We start from the raw sequence: 15,456 nt of genomic DNA, 5'->3' as shown, positions 1-15,456 counted from the left end.
TATGAACAAGGGTAACTGTTTTTTTTAAAAAGATTTATTTATTTATGACAGACATAGAGAGAGAAAAAGAGAGGCAGAGGATGGAGAAGAAGGCTCCATGCTGGGAGCCTGACGTGAGACTCAATCCCGGACCTCCAGAATCACGCCCTGGGCCAAAGGCAGGCACTAAACCGCTGAGCCACCCAGGGATTCCCCAGGGTAGCTGTTTTAATCTGCCCCTAGACTTCTTAGTTTTCTGGTTTCTGCATATATTCCAATTCTCCCTTACTCTAATGGGAGGTAAGGGAGCAACCCATTCCACTCCTCACAGGTTCCCCCAATTTAGAATAGGTAAAATCAGAAAATTACCTAATGACGTATAGTATAACAGAAAGATCAAAACATTGAGAATCAGAAGACCTATGTCTGAACCCCTCTGTGCCATCTTCTAGCTTTAATTTTGGTTAATTTATCTAGCCTATCTGAGTGTCCGTTTCCTTATCTGTAAAATAATAAACTCTAGTCATTGTGATCATTCGGTAAGACAATGCACTAAAGTACATTGTGTCGTGTCTGACATATAGCAAGTATATGCTCATTAAATGTATTCTTTTCCTTGTTTTGGCTCCACCGCCCATTGCATGTGACCTTGGACAAGTCACATAACTTATCTGTCTCCTCATCCACATCTATCAAATGAAGTCATGGGACAAATGACCCCTAAGAATCCTCTCATTCTGCCTACAGTTCTCCTCAGCTTGGCATCCAGGCTGTCTCCCCGCCGCTCCCCCCACGCCCTCTACACGCTTCGCCCCAGGGATCTGGCTGGTCTTCCAGGGCTCCCCACTCGACTCCCAAAGAAGCGCCCAAGCTCAGCGGCTCGGCTATAAAGGATGCCGCTTCTTCTCTTTGCAATTGGCTGCCCAGAACTCCGCCCCCCTCAGTAGCTCGCCTATGGCGGAGCTGGAGCGCGGCAGCTCCCGCCCACTCCGGTGATTGGCACAGGACCTGGCTCGTCCCCGCCCCCGCTTGACTGACGGCTGGGCTGCGGCGCCGCCTCAGTCCTCGGGCGCTCGCCGGCGGGGTTGGCTGGGACCGTTAGCTCGCCAGGCTGGCAGGCTCCGGGCCGCTGCTCCGCGGGCGGCCGGGATGGAGACGATGCGAGCGCAGCGGCTGCAGCCCGGAGTGGGCGCCGGCGGCAGGGGCACGCTGCGAGCGCTTCGGCCCGGGGTAACTGGGGCCGCGGCGGCCGCCGCCACACCCCCCGCAGGCCCCCCGCCCGCCCCGCCGCCCCCCGCCCCGCCCCCGCCGCCCCTGCTCCTGTCGGGGGCCCCCGGGCTGCCGCTGCCCCCCGGCGCCGCCGGCAGCCCAGCCGTGCTGCGGGAGGCCGTGGAGGCGGTGGTCAGGAGCTTCGCCAAGCACACGCAGGGCTATGGCCGAGGTGAGTCTGCGGGTCTGGCCTCCTACGGGACACCCTCTGGGAAGGAGCCTTGCTCCCATAGTCCTCCGGATCGCTTTTCCTGGCGCAGAGCCCGCACATGCATTTCCTTTTGGGGAGTTTCCTTCTGAGCGACGCACACACACATACAGAGGCACAGCTCATACACACCTCTCACCTCCTCCCCTTTATTGAGTTACTACTATATTCTCCAAGGACTCCTTTTTACAAACACAGCCATCTTTTCTTCCCAGCCTCTTCTCCTTCAGAAATGCAATTCTTCCTGTAGCTTAATACCTTCACATCCCTTTGCCTTTGAGGACCAGTCCCCATTGTGTAGGGTCCTATCCTTTATCTCATACCCAAGATATTTCTCATCCAGACCCTTTCCTCTGATCTCCACAACTCCTGGGCTCCTCCATTAATTTACTCCACCTCCTTAACCTTTTTTTTTTTTTTTAAGATTTTTAATTTTTTTTTTTAAGTGATCTCTACACCCAGCGTGGGGCTCGAATTTATAACCCTGGAATCAAGAGTCGCATGCTCCACCAACTGAGCCAGTCAGGTGCCCCTCCATCTCCTTAATCTTGACCTTTGAATTCTTTTCTTACTTATTCTCACTCTGAAATTTCCAATGCAACATCAGACTTGCTGGGGTATTAGGTGGTGCCTTCACAAGTCACTTATAATTGTGCTTTTAAAGGTGGAACTATACTATTGAGCCCAAACCAGCTTCCTGTGACTTAGTACCTCACTTTGGTGTCTCTTAGTATGGAGCCTCACAACTCTGGTCTCTCTGTCTGGCTCTGTTTTCCTGGCCCTTGCCCAGGAACTGAGGATAAATCCGAGGCCTTGGCTCACTCAATGTTAAATTCTGTGGAAATGAGCCAGACAGAAACCTATTTCCATTAAAAATCTTCTTCTTACACATGCCTAATTTCTGGGGTTTCTGAGAAGGGGAATGTGAGGATTTTCTTTGTTGTTTTTGTTTAATCAGTGTAGAATTTCCTGAGTTTGAGCTCCAGATTTATAGTGTAACAAGACACAATAATAGTCAGGGGTGTGGGATATAGAATTTAGGTCTGGAATTCCTGAGACATCACTTCTTTCTGTTTGGTTAAATCTTGCCTGACCTGGAAGTGACTACATCTCTAACCTTCTAGTTGGACAATAATACAGAGAAAGGTTGTAGGGCTTTCTCTATGGACAGTAGTGACTTTTTTTTTTCTTCCTGTGAAAGTGTAATGAAAAGAGCATATGCGGGTTTTGGAGTCAGACAAGCATGGATTGAATCCCAAATTAAATCTCTGTCACTTGCCTGCTGTGTTTTTGGGGAAGTGACTTAACTTCACCACGCTTCAGTTTCCCCAAGGGTTTTGAGGGGGATTAAATGAGATATTGCACCTAGCACGTAATAGGTACCTTAAAAAATGATGAATATTACCTCAAATTTATTGGTTCATATTTCCTTGGAAAGAACATGTCTCATTCTCATTTTCTCTCATTCTTAGACCCAGACAGTGTAAACGCAAAGATTCCAAGGAAAACAGATTTTTAGCTCGATGTGTTATATGTGCCCAACGATACGGTTACCATCAGATTCCTTTTGTTCTTCAACATTTTGAACTCCTGCCATGGGGCTGGCACTCTGCTAAGTGCTGGGAATGTAAACGCACATTCAGAAATGTGTGTTCTGAAATTCATCATGGGGAAATATAATTACTTGTCTCATATAATTCCTAGATTTAACAGGGTTTTGTGATGGAACTGTCGTCAGCTATTGTCCTGCTGCTTCCAGTCTTTTTAAAATTGAGATCAATGGAAGGTCTTTGCCTTTGAGCATAGGAGCAGTTCCTTAAGTCTGAACCCTTCCTCTTGGAAACTTACAGGTGTTTATTAGAATTATATAAGAGTGTACCCTTTTTCTTGTCTGTGTTACCTAGAGAGCCTCTGGTTTGGCATCCAAACTGAGTGTCCTGTAAAAACTTTTTCATTTCCTTAGACAGGATGAAGGAGCAAGGGGATTTTACTGACAAAGAGCAATCACCCTGGCTCCAGACTCTGTGACAATTCCTTCCTCCAACCTCCCTAGCTCCCACCACACTCCTCATTATTCCTGAGTTTCTCATTTCCAGTCTGGATGTCCAGCCAGTACTTTGGGAGAGTTTGGCAGATAGTTCAGCTTCAGGCAAGCAGAATCTCTGCCGATTTGGCTCAGAAGCCCTTCACCACATGGAATCACTTATTCTGCTTCGATTAATAGGCAAAACTGCCATTGGCATGTGCCCACATACCCTTGTGACTGATGGCATGGTATTTGGGGGCTGGCTCTATTCCCTCAGAATATAATTTACTTTGATCTTTGCCTAGACCTTTATCTGATACAGCAATGCTTTACTGTATCATCTTCAATTCACATTCTTTACCTTCTTTCTGACTGCTCTAAATTCACCTTTTCCACCTTTAGGTTTACCTGTACCCATGTAGGACCTCAGCATTTATTTAAAAACACAAAAGAAAACTCTTCTGCTATTTCACCTGTTTGTCCTATATCTCCCCCCGACACACACACCAAGCTCCACCTAAGATACACACATAACTCAGTATGCTGTAGGATCTTAATCAGCTTGTGGTGCATAGGGTTTGCAATCAGAGAACCTCATCCTGTCAAACAGTGGCTGTGTGATTTTGAATAAACTGCTTAATCTCTCTAGGCCCCACCTACTTCATTCATTCAACAAATATTTATTGATCACCAGATGCCATGGCGAACAAGACACTCAGTCCCCATCTTCATGGAGCTCACAGTCCACTTCACAAGTATGTGTGAGGATTAATGGTGCAATAAGGCAGGATAGGGCAATAGAAAAAGGGTCAGCTTTGAAACAAACATTGGTTCTAAATCCTGGGTCTACCACTGTGGCCTGTGCCTTCACTTGTTTACTTTTTTTTTTTTTTTTTTAAGATTTTGTTGCTAAATAATCTTTCCACCCAACATCGGACTCAAACTGACAATCCTGAGATCACGAGTTGCACACCCTGATGGCTGAGTCAGCCAGGTGCCTTAACTTGTTCACTTTTTTAAAAAATGTCTATTAGAAACTTACCTTGATAGTTTTGTGTGGATTAAATGAGAAAACGAGTGTAAGCCTCACAGCACATAGTTAGTACTACTCAGTGAGTAGTTGCTGTTATTATGCATTTGGAAACCCTTGGAGAACTGCAGATGCTAGGTATTCGTCACATTCCCATTTCCTTTGTCCCTTTTTACACATGGCCTGTGGTCCCTTTCTAATATTTGACAGCTGACAATCTCTAACACTGGCATGATTGATCAAGTCACTTTCCTTGGTCTGGAGCTTCTGCCCTGCGCTCCTTAAATGTGTAGTTTTTGAATTACTGCTCTCTCTTTATATCACAGTATGTTGACATGCTTGGAAGTGCTGCCCAGCTACTGCACCAAGTTGAACAAATGAAACTTGTGTGATATTTTCTGTTTAGTTGTTGTTCCTTTTTCCTCGGAATCACAGACAGCTTCTTTGTCTACAAGTGACTGTGGAGTTAAATTGGTAGTCTGAATATTTCCAATTTTTGGAATATTGGATTAGATTCTGTAGTAGTTTCCTGCAGCTGCTCTAACAAATTATTGCAAATTTGGGGGCTAACCACAACAGAAATTGATTCTCTCACAGTTCTGGAGGCCAGAAGTCCACAGTCAGTATCACTGGGCCAAAATCAAGGTGTTAACAGGTCTGTGCCCCCTCCAGAAGCTCTAGGGGAAAATTTGTGTCCTTGCCTCTCCCAGCTTCTGGAGGCTGCCAGCATTCCTTGGCTGGTGACTGTATCACTTTGATCTTTGCCTCCATGTTCACAGTGTCCTCTCCTCTTCTGTGCTTTATCAGTTCCCCTTCGTAAGGACCCCTGGGATTGCAGTTAGTCCCTACCCGGATACTCCAGGATAATCACCCCATCTCAGAATCCTTAATCACATCTGCCAAGTTTTTGCCACCTAAGGTAACCTTCACAGGTTTTAAGGATTAGGGCATGGACATCTTAGCAGGGAGCACTTTTCAGCCTCCTATAGTCCTCGCCCAAAGTCACTGTCATTTTGCAATTCCTCCCTTCCAATGAGTCTATGCACTGGGCCATCCTGTTTCCCCAAGTTGAAACAGGAAATGTCAGATGGAATATTGTTTTTTTTTTTATTTTTTTTAAATTTTATTTATTTATGATAGTCACAGAGAGAGAGGCAGAGACATAGGCAGAGGGAGAAGCAGGCTCCATGCAGGGAGCCCGACGTGGGATTCGATCCCGGGTCTCCAGGATCGCGCCCTGGGCCAAAGGCAGGCGCTAAACCGCTGCGCCACCCAGGGATCCCAGATGGAATATTGTTAACCAGCTTCTCTGTCTTCATAATAATGTGAATTAAGCAGGGCCAGCCTATTCTCGCTATCTTATTTGATCACCGAGAACCTTCCCATTCACCTATCAGTTTGCATTAGCTATTTATCCGTGCTCCCTCACCACAAAATTGTATTTATTTTTATGACAATTTTTTTAAAGATTTAATTTATTCATGAGAGACACAGAGAGTGGCAGAGACACAGGCAGAGGGAGAAGCAGACTCCCAGCAGGAAGCTCGATGCAGGACTTTGTCCCAGGACTCCCAGATCACACCATGAGCCGAAGGTAGACGCTCAACCACTGAGCCACCCAGGCATCCCTATGACATAAAGTTTTTTTTATTGTAATTTCAGGTGTTGGTTTTTTTTTAATGATTTATTTATTTATTAGAGCATGTGCATGGGAAGAGGCAGGGCAGAGGGAGAGAGAATCTCAGGCAGACTCCCTGCTGAGCTCAGCCCTATGTGGGGGACGCAAGGGACTGGATCCTAGGACCTTGAGATCATGACCTGAATTGAAATTGAGAGCCTCCTGCCTAATGGACTGAGCTACCCAGGTGCCCCTAATGTGTTGTTTTAATGATTTCACTGTATGGTAGATAGATTCATCTGTATCTCTCATCGCACTTCGACATTTGTATTTTATCTCCGAAGGACCCAAACCAGAATTATTCTTTTTTGTTATTGTTCAACATCATGGGGCAAGCATTTAAATATTCCTTGGAACCTTGGTCTTGCTTGTCTTTTACCCCAGCATCTTCCAATTACTACTAAAAAGCAATTGTAGCTGTCACATGTGTATGTCTTAATCACTGCCAGCCCCCTCCCACCTCACAGTTCTTCAACCATCCTCATGTAAACCACTAGGTGCATGGTTCCTCCCTGAAAATCTGATAAAACTATGGGCACCCCCCCTATAGTCTACACACATGTACTATTTCACTGTGCATTTTAGGGGACTTGTGATCTCCCATGAAGCTCAGTCATGGACCTGATCTTGGATGCTGGGTTAAGATCCCCAAATTGGAAAGAACATTGGCATCGGGATGTCTACATTCAATCCCTGGCTCTGCCATAGCATGTGACCACAAGCAGGTCATTTCCCCTTTTGTGACCTGTGTTGGACTAGATGATCTCCAAAATACCTGTCACCTCTAAAAATCAATGAGTCTGTGAACAGTTTCAAACGTGGATCACAATTTATTGCTTTTCTCCTGATCATTTTGCACAATTTTCAATTTTGTCCATTTCTAAAACAAGACTCCCTATTTCCTTTGGGTTTGAGTAATCATTAAAAAATAGTCCTGTACTGTGTGCCAAGAGAGATTTAACTGGATGTAGACTGGATACATGCTTTTTTTTGTTTGTTTGTTTTTGTTTTTTTTTTGTTTTTTTTGTTTTTTTTTTTTTTTTTGTTTTTTTTTTTTTTGGATACATGCTTTTTAATAGGACCTTCCCAGTTACAATGGTTTCCTCCCCTTTCTCTTTATTTCAATATTCTCCCTTGTTTGCATGTCAGGAAAGCTGTCACCCAGCGCATTGTGCTAAATTGTCTCAGAGAGGGAACTGGGGCTGAAAAGATCTCAATGGAAAGAACAAAGATGGCTAAGCTTTCTGGGCAGCAGTGACCTTTGAAGAGCCCCTGCCAAAACTAAGGGTGGGAAAGACAGAGTTTCCTTTTCATGCTGCCTTTTAATGGAAGAATGAACATTGTAAAAAGTCAGTTAAATATAGGGTTTTAGGAAAGAGCTTGTGTGGCATCCAAGCTCCAGCTGATACATGGAGGGCTTGCTTCAGTTGCAGAGCAGGTGAGATAACAGTTATTGGCCACTAGATTTTGAATGCCTCGCTGGCTGGCAATGTGTATTATTCATCTTTACATCTCTAATGCTTAGAATAGAGCTATGTACATATTATGTGCTCACATTTCTGCTTAATGTGTGTGTAGCAGCCATACAAATGTGCTGTTCAAGTCTCCTGCTGCAGGGGCATAACTGCCTGACAGCCTTAAGCTGCCGTCCCCTCTGTGTCCACCACCACATTGCACTGAAGCCACACATCGTGCAAGCTGCCCCCAGCCAGTGACTGAGCCCAGCATGGGCACTAACTCAGGCACATCCTGATGTGGATTTCCTTTGGCTTGTAGACTTCCTACTGGCCTGGCCAAACCTTTCTTGGAACTGCACTGCTGACGGAGATTCTCACATGCAGATCTCCTTCCTTCCCACACACCCTTTCTACAGTTGTCAGACCTTTAGCATGGTCTGAAGCCTCTCCCTTCTCCTACTTCCTCCCCAATAAATCTGCTTGTGTATCCAATCTTGATATCTTCTCCTTGGCAGACCTAAACTAACACAATATGAAAGAATGAATGAGTCCTCATAACTAAGAGTAGAGAGTGTCATGTTGGAGGATATTGGAGAATGCATGTGATCATTTATTATTGTGAGTCCTTTATTAAAGCCACTTGAAGGATGCCTGAGTGGCTCAGTGGTTGAGCATTTGCATGTGGCTTAGGTCGTGATCCCCAGGGTCCTGGGATCAAGTCCCACATCAGGCTCACTGCAGGGAGCCTGCTTCTCCTTCTGTCTATGTCTCTCTCTCTCTCTCTGTCTGTCTCTCATGAGTAAATAAAATCTTAAAAAAATAAAAATAAAAAGTCACTTGAAATATTGGGAACCCTGCAGACAAAGTGATCCTTTCCAAAAGAAAACTGATTTCATCCTCCTGTCTTAAACCCTTCAATGGCTTCCCACTGCTCTTAAGATAAATCCAGTACTCTGATGTGGCCTGCAAGGTCCACTTGGTCTCATCCCTGCTAACTTTTGCAATCTAATCTTGTTATACTTTCCCTCACTCTCTCTTCTCAAGACACACTGGTCCCTTTTATTTGCCATCTTCTCTGCTGCTACAGAGCCTTTCTATAGGTTGTTCCTTCTGTTCAGATCCCTATTCTCTCACCTTTTTGCCTAGTGAATTTGTGCTCATATCTGTATTTATATATCACTTTGTCGGGATGGCTGTCTTTGACCTTCTTAACGAGGTCAGATGCCCCTATCACATTTCCTATCATTTACCAAACTCCTTTATAGCGCTTTTTCATTTGCTCGAGGTCCTCTGGTTAATCTCTCTCTCTCCCTCTTTAGGCTGTAAACTGCATAAGGAAAAGGAACAGGGTATGATTTTGCTCGCTCTTATGGCCTAGCATCCAACACGTAGTCTAGCACAGAGTAGGTACTCAATACATATTTGTGCAATGATTGAGCCAAGTATTGGGGGACAAGGGGACTATTATGGAATACAGTGTTTTGAGTCTGGGGTTTGATTTTATCCTAATATGTTAGCCGGTTACTGTTTGACAAATGGTGGCAGAAGTCAAGAGACTTCTGGGTCAGAGACAAAGGACTTCTTATTCATAATACAGCAGGTAGCATAAGCATCAGATTTGTTTGCATCAGTTTCTCTTGCCTCCTAAGTCTGATGTGAAGGGCTAAGGTCCATGCTTGCATAGGCCATAGGTTGCATTACAGAAGAGGAATGCTGAGCTTTCTGCCATTTCCTAACAAGCAGAGAGCAGGCTTGTTCTTTGTCCTAGAGAGAGACATTATCTCATCCCTCAGGTTTCTTGCTGCAAACAGTCATGATAAATGACCCAAGTAAAGAGCAGCCAAGTCCTTCAAACCCTGGCATACCTAGCAAGATGGAAAAGGATTACAAAAGACCTGTGAAGGAGTGTCTCTCAATATACAGTTCCTCCCAAAATTTCTTTTACCTAGAGAACTCCTCAGAAGACAAATTTATGCACACATACACACACACACACACACAGTCTAGTGTGTACATATACATAATATTCCAGGATGGAAAAGGACTCTGGCTATAGGTTTGCTCACCTGAAGCATAGACTTGACGATGGCTAAAAGGGCCATTGTCACATTTCTGTGAGTGGCAGGATTGCTCAAAGTTTAGGAACATTGACTCTGGAACCAGGATAGCCTAAGTTTGAATTCTTACTCTGCTACTTTCTAGCTGTTACATCCTTGGGCAAGGTGTTTAACTTCCCTATGTCTCATTTTCACTCATCTGTAAAATGGGGATAATGAAAGTACCTGCCTCATAAGGCTTTTGTGATTAAATAGGTGAAGCCCTGATAGCTGTGCATGACACACAGGAAATGTTCAGTAAATGCACTTCTTATTGTGCTGGAAATTATTATTCTAGGCCACCTGACCAATTGTGGAATGATCAACTTGCACTTCATGAAGCAGGGATAATGGTCTGCTAACCTGGAAACTCTGCCTCCAGTATTCAAGTTACTCAGCTTTGGTGTTCAGGACTAATCGAAATGTGAACCAGAGAGGTGGAGAGAGGCCAGGCATACTCTGGTCTTGCTATGCAAACCCCTTAATCACAGTCTAGGTTTATTAATTTAAATGTATTTAAATGGTGTTAGGGAACTAAGGCAGGTTAGATTCTTAATGGAGGTACAGGTTGCAGATACCGTACTGAAGCACAGAACCACTTTGGATATGTTTTCACTGCTGAATTTAACTGCTTCTCTATTTGTAGTGAATGTGGTGGAGGCACTTCAGGAATTCTGGCAGATGAAGCAGTCCCGTGGGGCAGACTTGAAGAATGGGGCTCTGGTGGTTTATGAGATGGTTCCCTCCAACAGCCCTCCTTATGTCTGTTACGTCACTCTGCCTGGGGGAAGCTGCTTTGGGAGTTTCCAGGTAAGAGTTCCAAGGTGGCAGTAGCAAAGATAAATGCTTAGCTGCTAGTAGTGGTTCTCTCCATCACTTTGGCCATTAAATCTCTGTCTGAAATCACATATTTGAGGGCCTGAACCAATTCTGGGCAGATCATTCTGGTAAGCATCTGAGGTTCATTTAGCCTTTCTTTAGCCTGTAAAAACTCACATCCACTTTGAATTGGAGTGATGATGAATATGCCCTTACTCAGTGTGTCAGACTACCAGCACCTTCCCCATGTTCTAATCTGTCCAACTTCCTGCCATCTCTTTTGAGAACACAAAATAATATTCCCTACCCCCAGGACTTTTTCATAGGCAATTACTAAAGAAAGTAGTGTTTGAGTTCTTTAAGAGGTCAAAGGGGAAGAACTATGTATGGTGAAAATAGTGCTCATCTGAGTTAGAAGATCCAAATTCTCATTCCCCTCACTGCCAGCAGGGCAAGTCAGATAAATTCCCTGGGCCTCAGTTTCCCCATCTATAGCATGAAGGAGATAGGTTAGTTTATTTCTAAAGTCTTTCCAGTGCTAACATTCTACAATTATTTGAAAGAACTGTGATGTATGAAGAGTGGTTGCTATTATAGAGTAATAAGAAATTTGACTAGTGGACTTTGTCAGCTTGGACCGTGGCATACCATGGCCCGGGCCAAAAAGTGCAGAAGGTGTTGTGCAGCCTATCAACCTCATCATTAGATACTTGCACAATAGATCCTGGATTCAGGTGTGGCTTGTGAGCAAGTGAACATAAGATAGAGGGGTGTATCATTGGTTTTGACGAGTACATGAGCCAGCCTCCTATTAGTTGATGCCGAAGAGATTCATTCTATTTTTTTTTAATTTATTCATGAGAGACACAGAGAGAGAGAGAGAGAGGCGGAGACACAGGCAGAGGGAGAAGCAGGCTCCATGCAGGGTGCTTGATGTGGGACTCGATCCTGGGTCTCCAGGATCATGCCCTAGGCTGAAGCCAGCGCTAAACCGCTGAGCCACCCAGGCTGCCCGAAGAGATTCATTCTAAAACAAAGTCAGGAAAACAATGGGGTAGGGTCATACTATAAGGAGATAATATTACCCTGCTCCAAAGTGTCTCCAACTAGAAACAATCAATGAAGTGAAGAATTCTTGAGAAGGCCATGTAGTTTGTTTTTTTAGATGTCCTTTGTTGGGAGTGCAGTTCTAAAATATTTGTTTGCATTGTTTTGATTACCTTTATGTTAGTCCCAGAGGACAGTAAATGCTGTGGGATTGTTTTTATTTAAAAAAATTGACTAGTGTGAATATTGTCATCAAAGATGGACTTTTTACATTCCCCATAGGAAGGTAGCCTGCTGAAATGTCAACTAGAGTCTGAACAGGAATTTAGAGAATAGACATTTTTTTCTCTTTTTATGGTTTGAATAACCCTTAGACAAAGTTATAACCCCTGCCATGTGCTTCCATAGCACCTTGAACTTCCCTTATCATATCACTTATTTTTTTAAAGATTTTATTAAAAATAAATAAGATTTATATAGAATATTTTTTTTTTAATTTATGATAGTCATACAGAGAGAGAGAGAGAGAGAGGCAGAGACACAGGCAGAGGGAGAAGCAGGCTCCATGCACCGGGAGCCCGACGTGGGACTCGATCCCAGGTCTCCAGGATCGCGCCCTGGGCCAAAGGCAGGCGCCAAACCACTGCACCACCCAGGGATCCCTATTTAGAAGATTTTATTTATTTATTCATGAGAGACACAGAGAGAGAGAGAGGCAGAGACACGGGCAGAGGAAGAAGCAGGCTCCATGCAGGGAGCCTGACATGGAACTCGATCCTGGGTCTCCAGGATCAGGCCCTGGGCTGAAGGCAGTACTAAACCGCTGAGCCACCCGGGCTGCCCCATATCACTTATTACAACATATCATAATTGATTATCTCACCTGATGGATTATGCTCCATGGAGGCAGAGATAGTGTGTGTCTTCTTTCTTGTTCAGTTTTAAATCCTTACTACCAACTCATCACCCAGCAAAGAGAAGGCACTTAATAAATACGTGGCGTGAATGAGGGCCATTGTAGTTCAGTTCCTGCCTCACACACAGAAAAATCCTAAGGAGACTTCATTTCAAATATGGTAACTAAAGTTTTTACCTCAGAACCCCAGCCATTTCAAGAAAATAAATATATGCCCAAGATGACTAATGTTTATACTTTCTCTTGTAGAGAATAAGATCTCTCCTCTCTTCTCTCACCATATCTTACTGTTGAGTAAGGGTTTGATAATTTTATGGTGATGTCCATAATTGGACCATTATAGTAATTTGATTTTTTCCCCCAAAGAATAGAATTATCTATCTTGGCCTCTTTTAGCTTGTACTTTTTTATACCCATTTTGGCAGGTGAAATTTCTCCTGCTGGTTTTCTTCATGGATGACTTTTCAGGAATAGCACCATACTGTAGAATAAGCAGCAGGCTAGTGAGTAGAGACAGACCAGCGAATAGAGAAATTGAAGATGATGACTTAGGGTTAATGCACCAAGCACCATATCCTGAGAGACCTGTTAGCTAAAGGAAATTGGGAGTTATTGATACTAAGGGTAGTTAATTAGCAAACATATCCTGATCTTTTTTTTTAATATTTTATTTATTTATCCATGACAGAGAGAGAGAGAGAGGCAGAGACATAGGCAGACAGAGGAGAAGCAGACTCCATGCGGGGAGCCCAATGCAGGACTCCAGCCTGGGATTCTGGGATCACACCCTGAGCAGAAGGCAGATGCTCAACCACTGAGCCACCCAGGCATCCCGTGATCTACTTTTAAAAACTGTAACATTCCTTTCTTCCTTTCCTGTAAATCCTAATCATAAATGACAGAGGGCACAGAGGCCTTTGAGGTCGCCAGTGATGATGAATTATGAAGGAATGCTATGGTGTCTGGGGATTTGAGGTTGAAGGATTTAATACTTCTGAAAATCAGACTTGTTCTATGATACCTATGTTGGATTCAATGTAAAAAACATGAGTTAACTTTTAGTTTTACTTGCTTTGTTCAAGCAGCTTTCCTTCCCCTTCCTACCCCTCTCTTCCTTGCTTCTAATGGGGGAAAAAGACTATAAATTCGTTCTTCAGACCTTGGACTTTGTTCAGGGATAGGTCATTGACTCACTGCATTATTGGGGGAACTGCCTGCTCGAAGCTAAAAGTGAAGCCCAACAATCCCAGATGGGTGCTTCTGGTGGAGAGTAGAGGTCTCTTCTGCAGAAGCAACCTAGACACAGATTTGTTCTACTCTTAGGCTATCTAGAGGGATGAAAACAAATCTTGCCTATGCACAAAACAGGAGAACAAGTTGCAGATTTTGAACAGGCTGGTCAGAATCTGGCTTTTGAGTAATTAATTCTGTCTACAGTTTAAACTGTGGTATTTTTTTTTATATCCAGTGATTATAATGCTGACTTCAGCAGCCTTCTTCATTCTGGATTCAATTTGGTATGAGCTATCGCCGTCTCCAGTTCCTTAATGACTTCAGGATGTTGAATGAAAATTATGTTTCCAAATGCTTCAACCATTTTACAATACAAACTTTGGAGGGTGTGCTGAACAAACTGATTTATCCAAACACTGTCCAAGTGTCTTCTAGCCCAGTGTTTCACTCCCAGCGTTCCTTCCCCTTTCTCGGACACACGGACATATGTATTTTCTCTCTCTGCCCTGCCTAGTTTTGCCCCACAAAAGCTGAGGCCCGGAGGAGTGCTGCAAAGATTGCACTGATGAACTCTGTGTTTAATGAACATCCTTCCCGAAGAATCACTGATGAGTTCATTGAGAAGAGTGTCTCTGAGGCCCTGGCATCTTTCAATGTAAGTTACTGGGAGTTGAAAGAAAAGAGAATGGGGTTTGGAAGAACTGGCTGGTTGGGAAGTCTTGTAAATCACTGGGAAACAGAGCAGGAGTTCTTGTTTTCTTTCCTGTGTGTACCCCTTTCTGTTTATTCTATGGCGATGTTGTGTTTTACATGCTTCCTATGTCTCAGTCACTGATTCTATGTGTATGTTTATGTTTTTGTTGATATTTTGCCTCCTTCATTGTGTCTCTTTGGGATCTAGAAACCTTTGATTCAAGATTTATGGAATTTTAGAAATAAATCCAAAATAAAAATGGAGCTTAAATTCTGCTTTTCCCAATTTTGGTTTTAAGAACTTACTATCTTCTGGGACACCTGGGTGGCTGCTCAACACCTCAGTAGTTGAGTGTCTGCTTTGGGCTCAGGGTGTGATCCCGGATCCCTGGATCGAATCCCCCATTGGGCTCTCTGTGGGGAGCCTGCTTCTCCCTCTGCCTGTGTCTCTGACTCTCTCTCTGTGGCTCTCATGAATGAATGAATGAATGAATGAATGAATAAATAAATCTTTTAAAAATAAATAAAATCTTTTAAGAATATAATAAGATGCATTTGCCCAGTTTTCCTTTAGGCTAGTCCAATTCTATATGCTGAACTCATTTTGTTATTTTGGCTAAATCAAGACTCTTTTTTATGTCCAATGTTCCCTCTTTGTAAGATAGGAAAAATTAGATTGACCTCTGTCTCCTGTGTTAATATGTGTGATGACTCTGGAGTCTTCTAGGTCTATGCTGACCAGCAGAATAGCCACCAGCCATATGTAGCTATTAGCACTTCATATGTGGCTAGTATGAATTGAGATGTACTGTAAGCATGAAAGAGACATCAGATTTTGGAACCCTAAGTATAAGAATGTAAAATATTTCATTAAAAACGTTTATGCTAACTATAGTCAAAATAATATTTTGAATATATTAGCTTAAATAAAACATGCTACTAAAATTAGTTTTACCTGTTTAATGTGACAACTAGGAAATGTTATTTTTTAAAGATTTTTTTATC

General features: G+C 43.4%; 1 protein-coding gene across 3 annotated transcripts in view; it reads left to right on the top strand.

Annotated features, from left to right (window-relative positions):
- The first annotated feature begins 1,113 nt into the window (after nt 1-1,113).
- The window catches only part of LIX1L (limb and CNS expressed 1 like), a 21,969-nt gene continuing 7,626 nt past the window's right edge, over nt 1,114-15,456 (top strand). For all 3 annotated transcript variants that reach the window (XM_038562040.1, XM_038562039.1, XM_038562038.1), the window contains exons 1-3: nt 1,114-1,420; nt 10,390-10,553; nt 14,273-14,413. In XM_038562040.1, coding sequence (XP_038417968.1) covers nt 1,129-1,420; nt 10,390-10,553; nt 14,273-14,413 — 597 coding nt within the window. In that variant the 5' untranslated portion in view covers nt 1,114-1,128. The remainder of the gene's footprint in view (nt 1,421-10,389; nt 10,554-14,272; nt 14,414-15,456) is intronic.

This window comes from Canis lupus, chromosome 17 (genome assembly GCF_011100685.1).
Source record: "Canis lupus familiaris isolate Mischka breed German Shepherd chromosome 17, alternate assembly UU_Cfam_GSD_1.0, whole genome shotgun sequence".
Taxonomy (NCBI): Eukaryota; Metazoa; Chordata; class Mammalia; order Carnivora; family Canidae; genus Canis; species Canis lupus.
This window is presented reverse-complemented; position numbering and strand designations above follow the sequence as displayed.